Raw genomic sequence first — 12,794 nt, 5'->3', positions numbered from 1 at the left:
TATATAATAAATAGAGGTGGCATAAAAATTTAAGAAATGCAGTGGAATGCTAAGAGATTGGGAGAAAATTATTTTTTCCAGAGTAAAAAGCTTTATATTGGAAAATTTGGAGCCAGCTAAGTAGCAAGTAGCCTGTGTTAAGGTAGCAAGTTTTAAAGATTATGTTTAGCTTTCTAGAGGAGTGAATGAATAATGCCAGCTATTGATGAAGTTTCAAGGTATTGCACATGGCAATGACTCTACTCTCTGTATGCTAAATACTGCTTTTAAATGAAAGCAAGGAGTTGCTCTTCTGAAATCTTCAGCTGCCACAGCAAAGAAAGACAGGACACAATTTTGGTTGTGGTGCTTAAAGGCAACACTGTTTTTTTTTTAAAAAATAACCCCAAAGCCTCTAAGGATTTTACTGGTAGTGAATGCAGTTTTATTTGCTGTTCTTTAAATTCATCTTAACTTGCTTTGTAGACTCTCTTCCCTTTTTATTTTGTCAGTCTCTTTGAAGTACTACCAGACCTGTTTTTCTAATTCTAGTTTTTTATCTGCTTCTTTCCAGTAGCCAAAGATTTAGGTGTTTTGAATGAGCACATCAGTGCTCCAGACAGAGATACTGTTTGAAATTATCCATGAACCCAGTGCCTCTGAACATTATTGAGTGACATTTGTTTCTGTTGGTTGTGTCTGCTCTGACTAGCTGGTTTCTTTCAGATTGGCAGCTGGGATTACGCTGCAGTAGACGGACAGCTGCGTGAGCTGGAGATTGTAGCCAGGCTGTGCTATGCCTCTGTTTCATATGCCTGGAATGTATAGATTCAGATTGCAGCAACTCACATGGCCCTGTGGGGGATCTGTTGGTATTCTCACAAACTGTGTTTGCTTCCTGTTTTACTTTAATGATGGCTATGTCATTGTCATACTGATTTGTCTAAACAAAGGCTTCATTTTTCTTCATTCACAGAAAATTTCTTCATGCCATTTAAGAACTGGAGTAGTGGATATGTTTTTTAAAGGTGTGGTAGAATATATCCTATGCTGTGCTCCCTTCTCCATTTTCCTCTGATATAAACTGAAGAAAGTGTAATTCATATATTGAATTGCAGATACCACTGAGGAGGAAAAAATTCCTGTCTAGGGTAACTTTTTCCTCCTCCAGGTAGCTATAACAGTTTGGTTTAATAAACAGCAAGTGGTTAGACTAGCATCCAACTTCCAAACAGACAACTGTGGTATTTTGAGCAGACAGAATGAACTGAAAAGGGAGTGAGGGTTGGAGGGAAGATGAAGAAAAATGTTTATAAAACATATATGTTTCTTTCAAGGAAGCTAGAAGCAAAGGAAACAAACCCAACCCCCCTATGCTTCATTTGATTTTATGGCTTTAATTTCTATGTTTTTATGTGGATTTGTGTAATGAGGCATGCTCGGGTTTTTTTAGTTATATATTCCTAATGCACCACAGCAGGCAAAAGCAGGCAAAGCTCTTTGGACTTCCTACCAACTTGCTAGTGTATGCTAATAATGTCCCCCTCTGCAGGCTATTGACAGTATTTCTGCCCATAAACCTGGGTTACCTGAGTTGAAGTGGTGACTGCATCAGCAGGCTGCATATTTTACACACCCCTAGGTTAGCAGAAGGTATATCACTAACATTCTGCAAGCTTGTTTGATGTTACCTAGAGAACAGTATGTAATTCTTGATCTTGTAGTATCTTTTCTTTAGCCTTTCTTCTTGCTCCCTTCCCTCCCTTGCCACTCATTGGATTTCAAAGGTAGTGTAAGGAACTGTCTTTAAACCACCACATAAATAAATAGTGCAGTGGTAAAACAAAAAAAAAAAATTGAAGTGATTAAATATAAGAGGGTTGATTTGTGAAGTTAAAACATGAGTAAGATTTTTCTGGCTTGGCATGAATAAATTAGGCTGTTAATTTTATTTTTCAAGCAGTGGATGGGAGTGTGGGAAGTTCTGATACTAACATTTGAGCACTGTTTTTTTTTCCCTGGAGTGAAGTGTAGTGTGGTATCCCCAGGGCAGGTGTTCAGACAACAAACACACACGTTGCCTCTCTCAGAAAAGCATTTTGCCCATTTTTCACTATCTCGATCTAATGGAGATTTTTATGAAACAGGGGGAGTTGGTACCACAAAGAGCTTCTCTTCTGTGATGATCTGTAGGCTGTTTTCAGCAATTTTATCTAATTGTTATGAATCATACTTGTTCTCTGGTTGGTGTTATCTGTCTCTCTAGCACGGGAGGAATTTAACGCGGAATCTTAAGCGTAGGAATGTAAGTGACTATCTGGTCAGAAGAGGTTTTCTGATCACTTGTTATCAGAGCTTGATTTTAATCACCATCCCATGGGGAAAGCAGCTAGTCAGTTGGCCACTAAGCCATTCAGAGTCACTGTCTGAGGGGAAACCTGTCAAATATTCTGTGTTGTCTGGAGCTGTAAAGCAACATCTGGGTGGAAGGAAAGGGAAAGCATTTTAATTGCATATTGCTCAAGCCAATAGAAATCACTGAGGAACATGTGTGTAAACCTCTTTGAATACTGAAAAGCGAGGTAGGAGCGGCAGAGAGCCAAAGTAATTATTTTTGCAAGGGTTGTTATTTTCTGGACATGAATACTGGGTAAAAAGATGGAGGATGAACCCACAACATTTTCTGTCCCTAACACGTATGCTGAAAGAATGTAATACAGTACACGATGGTATTTCACCTGGGTTTTCAAATGTTTGGCAATTAAGTCCAAGAGATTTGAGCAGTAACTGGATATAATTGTGTGCAGACTGGTAAAGGTACATTGACAGGGAGTAGCCTCTTTCTATCAAACTCTAAGGGTGTAGCTGGTTGTGTCTTCAGACCAAGGTGTGCACTTTAACATGGACATGCTGTGCAGTTACTCTGCAGGCATTTGGTTTGTGTTGGGGAAGGGATGAAGAAAGTAACTCGGAGCCCATCTCTTTAAGGGTCTTTAAATTTAGACTTAAATGGTGTATGTCTTGCCTTTTAACTACACTTCACAGTTTGACTTCAAAACTGGAGACCATTTCATTCTTTCTCTGTGACACTCACTGCAGTTCCCTCTCCACCCACCCTCCCTCATATTTAATTTTATAGTTCTTTCGGACATAAACATGAAAAAAAAAAAAAAAAAAAGCAAAAAAAAAAAGCAATTTTGACTTAGTTTCTGAGTGTTGCTGCAAAGAAAAGTAACAAACATCTGTTTTTACCTTAACTGCATCCATATGTTCAACCTCCCCATCACCCTCCTTCCCAAAAATTTACAGCCGTGTTTAGTGGGTCCTGCATACTGCTGAATTAACTTTCTTCACAGTTAGATTAGATGGTAAGTTCAGAGAGAGACTGAAAATACTTGCACAAGGCAGTAGCCAAAAGCTACGTTACAGCTAAGCCAAGATTTAAAGTTTTTCACTCTTCTTTTAATTTACTTCCCTATTCCTATTCTTCCCTTCCTACCCCCCAAGAAAAGAGATGATGATCCAGGAGACTTTTGTAGGAGCAGTTATTGTGGTAATCAGTTAAATGTTAACTTGTAAAATTTGCCTAATGGTTTTCCTACTCAAAATTAATTTACTTTAAAAATGTGATGTTCATCATGTATATGTGTGGTTTCAGATGAATACTGTGTGGATTATTGTAAAGGGTTTGTTACCTTGTTTCATTTCATTACTGCTTGTTGTAGCGTCTGGAACAATTCTGACCTTACCAAAGGTTTGTAGAGGATTAACAGGAAGAAGACTGTTTTACTGAGATGTTTGAGAAGCAGCAAAACGAAATATTATAATCTTTTACTTAGAGGTATGCAGCATGCTTTCAGAGCTGAGGATTTGTGGAAGTAAAGTTATCTTTAAAAAAATGATTGTTCCTTTCTAGTTAGTGTCTTTAATATGAGAAACTAATTATGCAAATTTCCCAAATATTTTGATGATAATCTAAATGCTTGTATGCTCCAGAGGGGTTCAGCCATGTGAGAACTCATGCCCTTCCATGGCCGTCTCTTAGTAAAACCAACTAATGTTAGTAATACATTTTTCAGGAAAATTAAGTTAGAAGCTGAGCTATAATTTGTTAGAAAGTAAGTTGATGATTTTTTGATTGATGGTCATTGTCCTGTGTATTCTTAGGTAAGTGGTAGGCTGTTTTCTTCAAAGGAGATATTAATTATCTCTCTGAGGAAAAGATTCCCCTGCTCTTAGCTGATTTTCTTTGACAGGTTGAACAAAAGTCTGAGTGATGTCTGGTGGCTAAAATGCCCTGCGTGTCTCTTTCTATTGTTATGCAAATGGAGAGAATGGGGCTTCATTCTAGCTCCAGCATCCCTTGTTTCTGCTGACAGAGGGAGGTCATCTTGCTTCCTTCTGTATGTGCTTCTTCCAACTGAGACATCATCAGAACGTGGCGTTGAAATACAGATTGACTTGAAATACAATCTGGGAAAAGGAAGGAATCATTTGGGGTTGCTACAATGCTCTCAAAATCATAATTGAAGCTAAATAAATCTTTACTTTTTTTCTTGGCAATTAAAAGGAATGCAAAAGGATTTTATGCTGAAGCTTAGTCACAATTTCTAGGCACAATTGTCCAAGTGTTGCTGCCTTACCAGTTTTTTCAAGGTTTTTTTTGATCTCTGAAGACAGTAAAGAGGACAGACAAATACTGTGCCTTTATCCTATATACAGTCTTGATGGTTTATGAAATTTTGTTACCTGTGGTAGGACATGATCTGAATGTAGATTTTTCCTGGTTCTGTTGGCTAAAAGAAGAGGCTTGTGTCAAGGGGCTATTGCAAGCCTGGAAATACAGGCTCTCATATTTTTGGAAGGACAAGGTGGAACCTAATGAATCTAAAAGACTTGTTTGTGCTTGAACTGTAAATCTCAAACTCCAGTCAGATCATAAACATGGATGTAGAAACTGTCTGTTTAAGACTGAAAACAGATAATTTGTGGTCCCCTAAGGCAAAATCCGTGTCACATTGGTCAGCAGTTTCCCCAGTTCTGACAGCTCATGATGTGAAAACTGGCAGAGACTATCTACTTGCTGGTTGAGTAGAGTATTTTAGATTTGTTTTTAATATCCCAAAGGGATTCTCTTCTGCAATGAGGGTGGATGGGAGACAAATAGCTGCTCTGCTGCTGCTGTTGTGTGGTCTAGGACTGTGATAATGATGAGCATCGTGTATGGGAGTCAGCAGTGGAATCATAATTTGTGTCTTCCAGTTTTTATGTTGCTGGAAGGTGGTGAGCTCCTCTGAGATCTGGACTGTTGAAATGTTCTGACATTGATTGAAGTAATGATAACATCTGAATTTTTTGTTCTACATCATTTTGGGCTTATGTTATAATGAAGGTATTTAAGTATCATTTAAGTATGTGAAACACTTTGCATTAATATGTGATATCTTGTGTTTAATTTTTCCCTTCTTAGTACTGGCATTAGGTAAGGAAGTGTAGTTTGTTGAGGTAGCATTAGAAGTTAAAGGACATAACAGATTGCATGGATAAGACAAGTTTCTGACTCCTTTTAAATGCTGAACATGGGCTGTTTGGAAATAGGAGTTTCTATATTGATCATAAGTTCAGATACAAGGAAGTGAGCAAATTTCAAGCTTAGTATTTTCTCATTTCATCTATTCTTTTTTCATCTCTAGAAGAAGTGCATGGGAGTTGTGCTTCAGGAATATTGTATTAATTTTGAACAGTGTCTTGAACAGTATATTTTATAGGTAATTAATAGTAAATCCTATAGATTATAGATTTGCCCTGAAGATATTAATAGGCACAGAATAATTAACATCCAGGACTGTCTGCATTCTGCTTTTTCTGTGATCTTCTGATTCTACCCTCAATGCAACACCCAATTCCCATATGATAGTAAAAATATTCTACTCAATCTGCAAGTAATTGTAGGCAAATCTTTGTAATCTGTTTGTTTTGGAGCTAGCAGCTTTACAGAGAGAGCAGAGCTGCTGACCAGTGTGCTGTTGCTTTGTTGATGCCTTATGTCTTCAGGGACCTGAAAATCTGTGTCCCTGTGACTCCCTTGATAGCTCAAGTCACAGAAAATCGGATTTGAATTTCAGTGTACCATAGCTCCTCTCTAGGAAGGGAACTCTGATGGTCCTACTGAGCTTTAGTGTTTCACAGATACAATAGTGATGTTTTTCAAAAAAGTACACATTGAATCCCAGTGTTTGTATGTCAGATTTCAGCCAGCTTTTTCAGGTGCTTCCCAGTTTAGGTAAGAATGTTAGAATCTGTCCACTGAGGAATTGCAACTCCTGTGCTGTAAAAAGCTCAAGTGTTTTGCATGGCATATCTCTTAGAAAAGGATGATTGCTGTTTATGATCTTGAGGCCTCAGGTGCCTCTTTTCATTTTGTTATTTCTGTAACAGGAGAACATGGGATGTCCTACTAATCTTTATTATTATCTAAAAATCGTTGGTTGTAAGAATAAGGTCAGCATTCATGTTATTCCATTGTCTCAAAAATTTTAGTGGGTAGCTACAATAGACCAGGAAATACAAGTGTAAGGAGCCTCAGGGTTTGATGAACCATGAAAAAGGTGAATCTCTGAGAGGAAAACATGGTGTTCTAATAGCTAAAAAATGGTCAGTGGTTTTGTGTTTTAGCACTCAAGCGTCTCATTTAAAACACTTGTTTAAAGTCTCTGATTTTTGGGAAAGCAAAGAGAAGTGCCTCACCCTGGGTACTCAACATGATGACACTTTGGAGAATGTAGGGCTCAGTGCACCATGCAGAACGCAAACTAAAATGTCAGCCCACGTGCAATCTGTTAGCCCACACCAAACACAAGTTATTTTACCTGGTTTAGCTCACAATGAGAGAGTTTAATCTAAGCTTGAGTGAGTTAAGATTTTCTGTGGTGTTTGCCTGTTTCTGTGGATAGTGCAGGGGCCTGGCTGACAAGAAATAACTTGAATTTTGGTTGCTTGATTTGATCTTTAAGCCAGTGGACCAATAGGTGGCAACATGTAAAACTAGTTGGATATGCTTAGGCAAGAGGGAGAACGTTGCACATGTCAGAATAATTATTTTCAAGAAATCACTTAGCATGTGATTTTCTTTTTTCCATGCATACCCCATGAAAAAAGTGATCATGCATGTTGAAGATACAGAGAAACTTTTTTAAGAAAATGGGTGTGTTGTATCTCCATGTTCCCCTTTAGCTGCACTTCATACCAGTCTTGCTGTCAGCAGTTTAATGCCTCCTGTGGTGGTTTGCTCCCTCAGAATAAAAATTAAAATAAGAAAGAATCTTGGGGTCACTTTCAATATAGTTACTGCTGTGAAACTTAACAATGGAGTTTATATAGAAAGTAGAACACTTAGTACCTATGGAAACTTCTAAAAATTAACTTTTATTTCTGAATTGTGATACAAACAGGATAAGCCAGTGTTAGAAAGGAAAAATGGAGCCAATAAAGAGGGTTTCTGATTATAATAGCTTGTTTCTGTTTAATATCATTGAGCAGAATGAGGTTTTGCAGAGTTTCTCATGAAAATAGCATCCAGGGTACTAAAATGATTACCTCATTCTTAGTACTAGTGCCAAGCACTTAGCCCCACAGTGAACACACGGGGTTGATTTTCGACATGAAACAAGCCAGAAGTGTGGAATGACATTTTCAGGTGACAGTTATGGTTCTATTGCCTGTAATTAGCACCTCTTAACATGCAAACCTGCCTCTGCCTTTTCCAGGCTGTTGAAGCTCAAATACGAAGTTTTGGACAGACCCCTTCCCAACTGCTCATAGAACCACATCCTCCAAGAAGTTCTGCCATGCAGGTGGTAAGTACCATGTGAAATCTTTGTGACCTCTTTTGTTCACTTCTTTTGCCAGCTGCAAGTTACAGAACCAGCCACTCCGCTTTGCTTTTATGTGGTGGTGGAATTGGGTTATTAAAAACAGCAGATGGGGAATGGTTTTGGAGGACTGGGAGTGTATGCAGTGCTTAACTATTGCTTTATTTATTGCTGAAAGGATTGTATTGGTTTCTAGTACAGACCTTTTTTGTCAGTGTATTCTAAGAACACTTCATCAGTTGATTTTGTTAATACCATACCTGTACAGGTGAGATCCAGTCATCATGGAGACAATTTAGTTAATCTTTGGCAGATTCCCCAAGAAGCATGGATTTAGGAGGTGGAACTTCCTTGTCTTTTCCCCCAGGCATAGGTTTTCCCCTAAAACCAGGATTACTAGGAATTCATGAGCTGAAACTTACATAGCAAAGAATGTGACTAAATGTGTTTTGCAGTAAAGCTAGGGTGATAAAATCCAGGCAGTGAGCATTAACATGCTTTTCCCTTTACCTCCACTCGTGTCTAATATAATTTTATTATACAAACTATTATTTTATTACTGATTACTTTCCCTATCATGCTGTGTGCAGTCCTAGAGTCTAAAATATCATTTGTGTTGTCATAGCTCCAGAACAATGTTAAGTGATACTCTGACAAGTGGAGCAAATGGTTTGCTAATTCACAAGTATTTCAAAAGATTATAAATGTGCACCTTATTGGTAAGGTGCACATTTTATACTGAAACATAAAAAAAGACATTTTCTTCTTGTGTGTTCTGTAAGACACTCATCTTACTCAAATAGATGAAGGTTATTAGGTTAAAAACCAACCTGAAGTACAAAAGGGTTTAGAAAAATGACACAAAAATCTGAAATGTTTCCAAAGTGCCTTACAAACCTGGTAATGAAGGAGGCTAAGAAATAGACACGTTCTTGTCAAGTTTTGCTACTAGCCTCTCTCAAATATGGGATGTGTTGTACATATGATGTGTTAACAGTGATGCTGGGGAGCCCAAGTGTCCTCCTCACACAGCCACACACCATATGTGTGTGTCTGTCATGGTGCCATGCATGCACTAGGCACTTGAATTTAGAGGGATTATTTTCAGGAAGAGAAGGTCCTTGGGAAGATGATTGTTGACATGTTTGCCAGACTCATTGTTTTGTAAATACATATGATGTCATGAAGCTGTTTGTGTGGTTTTATTGTAATGTTTTTCATGGTACTGAATTAGTAAAAATCTTTACTAATGGAAGAAGTAATAGAAGAAGTTAAATTCTGTGAAATTAACTGTTTCTAAACCCTGTGGTTTGTTGGGCTGAGGTACACACAGGAAGAAAAAAATTCTTAGTTCTCCACTTGCTTTGAGCAGTTTTGTGATTATTAATACATGATTTTTTAAAAGCACTATATTAACTGGTTTTAAAAGTAGTATTCCTGGAGCTGAAACACAGTAAGGATGTTTTTCCTGTGGCAACTTTGAATTATTTCTAGTTGTCTCATTTACTGAGTTTTCTGCTTTCATGGAGCTGTGTGCATATATGCATGAATAGAGCTGAATTGAAGGCTACCACGTGCTGTGTTAAGTGCACAAGCCATAATATACACCAGGTGTAGTAATTAGCAGTCACACGAAGGCTGCCTATTTGTCTGGTTTTGCTGCTGTTGCTGTATCCCCTTGTGTTTTCAACCATCAGATAGCTGGATTTAATTGAGGCCACATCAGATGAGGCATTACTGACACCTTTAATTGAATGAGCATCCAGGGAGGATTAACTCATAATATTGATTGGCTTTTAGCCACTTGCTCAGAAGGGTGTCTGGATAGCTTATTAGTTGCTTTTATTTACACCTTTATGCAAAGACTGTAAATAGGAATTCATAGAGCAATATGTTTTTCTAAGTACTCTTAATAACTTTTTAAAAAGGAGTGATAATAAAAATGCAAATGTATTTAATTTTTTTATTAGTTCCGTATAAATATACATTAAATGTATGCACTTACACATATATATAATGAAATATTATGAGTGGAAAATAGCCAAAATACTTCATTAGTGATCTAATTCAGTTATTAGAAAATTAGAAATACTGGAGCAATGTTGCTACTGGTAACTGGGGTGGTTGTATTTCTACATCTCAGCTGAGATCTCTTCTTTAGGTACACCACACAATCACAAATCCATTACATTTTACTTTACCTCCTTGTGTTTTATTATCCAGGTACAAGGTCTTCAATATGTTGTTTCAACATTTGCAGTTTTGTTAGAGAACTTAGTTAAGAAGTTACTAAACTTTTCAACTTCTTAAATTAAAAAATGAAAACCTGAAAACACTATGTTGAAAACAGGAGTCTGGGTTCATTCCTGCCCTTTAGCATTGCTAGAAAGAAAGCAGGCTAGTGTCTGTAATCACGTCCACTTTATTTTCTTTACAACTGCATTTAATTATGTTTGTCCTTTGAAACACATTTGCAGTGAAGTCTTCTACTTTGCATTCATAAATCTTACTTTTGTACACCAGAAATATATACAGAACATATATCTCGTGTATGCGTGTATCTGTTTATTTTAATGTGCTTTCATGTTCTCATCTGGCTTGTAAAGAATTGCAGCCTGCCAGTTTCATGCAACTTGAGACAATCTTTGGGAGCAGGAATTTCTTGTGCTCACTTTCTTCCTACTTTCTTTTTTTCTTTCTTTTTTGTTCAGTCCTAGTTTGGCATTGCTTCCCTTGTCATGCTATCTCTGCAGATAGGAAGAATTCTTTTGGCAGAGTTAGGTCATTGGAAACTTTTAGTTAAATCTCCTGTGATCTGTAGCAAAGTTTGTGTACATATTTGAACACAGACAGACTGTGTTCATCAAGACCCTCAAATTAATAGTGTACCTGGAGGTTCTACCTAAAATGGTTGTTTCCTCAAGCCTGCCAACCATTATTGCATTTGCTTTTCACTGTAGCTGCTGTTGGATCTTGTGTGTTTTAATTCAATCTTCCTTCTCTTGTCCTGTCTTTTTTTCTTCTCCCTGTGTTTTCTTTTCCCTTGTATATGGGTTCTTGTTGTGTGTACTCAACAGTATCTCCTCCTGCAGAGCCCGTTGATGTTTACAGACCAAGCTCAACAGGATGTTATCATGGTCCTAAAGTTTCCATCCAACTCCCCTGTCACTCATGTAGCAGCCAACACCCAGCCTGGTCTGGCCAATCCTGCTGTGATCACTGTTACTGCAAACAGGCTCTTTGCTGTGAACAAGTGGCATAATCTCCCTGGTAAGTAAAGCAAGTGGCCTAAGAAGCCACTGCCATCAAGCATTACTTCTGTTTTCTGTTTCAAATCTTCCTGCAGAACTGGTTTAAATGTGAAGAGCAAGTCCAGTTCATTGACACAAGATGCTCTTCACATGACAACTTAGTTTCTCTTTGAAAAGGTAATCTGAACTATCCTGGAGTACAGTGTTGAAGACACAAAAGGTGTATAACAAAAATGTCTTGATTCCCAGGGCATCAGGCACTATGCAAGAAGACAAAAACAGTTTCTGACTATTTGATTGTGATAAAGTCACACTCTTCCTCTTGAATTTGTTTTTTTCAGTGAATAGAAGCCTGAGCCATAGCATCTCAAAGATGAGTTTTAAAGCAGGTAGAACTTGCCTGTAATCTTTTCCGCCATCTTTTTCTAGTTAGTTATGAACACAGTGTCCTGATGTTCAAGCTGCTAAATGAGAATCAGAAGCTAAAATAAATGGGAGGTCTGTATCTTCTGTAATTTAAACATCCCCAAATTATTAGATGCTTATGGCTTTGTCAATATGAAAGGAAAACACCATATGCATTTGCATAGCAACAAAAAATAATAAATTCATTATTAGATCATTATATATTTTTAAATATATGTAATAGTATATTATAAAATTATTGTACATTTAAAAAATAAATTCACATGCAAAATGTGTTGAACTTAAGAATATAGTAATTCTGATTTCAGTTCTGATATTTTCTGCTCTACTTATCCTGCTTTCCCTGGCTAGGGCAGTTTCAGGCCCAAGCTGTGAAAGGTAGTTTATTTCAGTGCTATGCAGTAAATCTGGCCAAAGGCTTTTCAAGAAGGGAAAAAAAGAGCTTCTGCTCAAATAGCCTAAATGAAGCGTATTTGCACCAGAGTAATGCTCACATCACTGAAATTCCTGCTGAGAACTCTGGACCCATGGTCCTTGAGTACATTCTGAAGAAAGCCAGATGACTCCCACACTTTTTCCTAATTCTTACAAATTAACCTCTCAACATTGTACAAATAGAAACATCTATGTATTATTTCACCCACACAAGAAATGCTGAAAAAGAAAGGTGGGAAGAAGTGCAGGAAGGGACACTTGTCTAGATAACAAGTTGTGAGCAAGAACTATTTACAGAGCTCCTGACATTTGTTTAAAGGAGGATGGCAGTATTCTCTCATACCTTGGATGTGTGACCTTGGGCATATAGTACTCAAGGCTTTTAAATAGCCTTTGTGGACAAACAACAGTCATGGCAAAAGAAGGGATTCTAAAGTGGTAGGAGTTGATTTTGATTTCCTCTGAAATCTCTGGCTGAACAAAACCCAACCAAACAAAACCAAAACCCAGGAAAAGCCCATCTCACCCCACCTCTCTGAGAGCACACTGTTCAGCTGCAGGCTGCTGCTGGGGTACTACACTTAAGCTTACCTGGGTGAGGACTCCTAAAACCAACCTTCACCATTCCTACCTTGAAATTTTATACCAAAATGGGATCTGCCAGGATTAAAGAGCAGGTATCATTACTACTACGTGTCACCTGCTGTGGGCTTAGCATTGTCTTCAGTAGTGAGGCATCATGATAAAAAAGGTTGCCAAGTGACCAGTTGTCACTGATGTGCAATTAAAAATCTCATTCCTGCTTTTGTTCATGAGTTTGGTGGCTATGCTG

The 12,794-nt window shown here is 37.8% G+C and overlaps 1 protein-coding gene across 5 annotated transcripts in view; it reads left to right on the top strand.

Moving 5' to 3' along the window:
- LRBA (LPS responsive beige-like anchor protein) overlaps positions 1 to 12,794 on the top strand; it is a 387,071-nt gene that overhangs the window by 338,186 nt on the left and 36,091 nt on the right. For 4 of the 5 annotated variants that reach the window (XM_030450868.1, XM_030450869.1, XM_030450870.1 and 1 more), the window contains 2 exons: positions 7,746 to 7,835; positions 10,928 to 11,120. In XM_030450868.1, the coding sequence (XP_030306728.1) occupies positions 7,746 to 7,835; positions 10,928 to 11,120 (283 nt within the window). The remainder of the gene's footprint in view (positions 1 to 7,745; positions 7,836 to 10,927; positions 11,121 to 12,794) is intronic. The other variant, XM_008500801.2, reaches the window with a different exon arrangement.

This window comes from Calypte anna, chromosome 4B (genome assembly GCF_003957555.1).
Source record: "Calypte anna isolate BGI_N300 chromosome 4B, bCalAnn1_v1.p, whole genome shotgun sequence".
In the NCBI taxonomy this organism is placed as follows: domain Eukaryota; kingdom Metazoa; phylum Chordata; class Aves; order Apodiformes; family Trochilidae; genus Calypte; species Calypte anna.
Note: the sequence above shows the minus strand (reverse complement) of the source record. Positions and strands in the feature narration are given on the sequence as shown.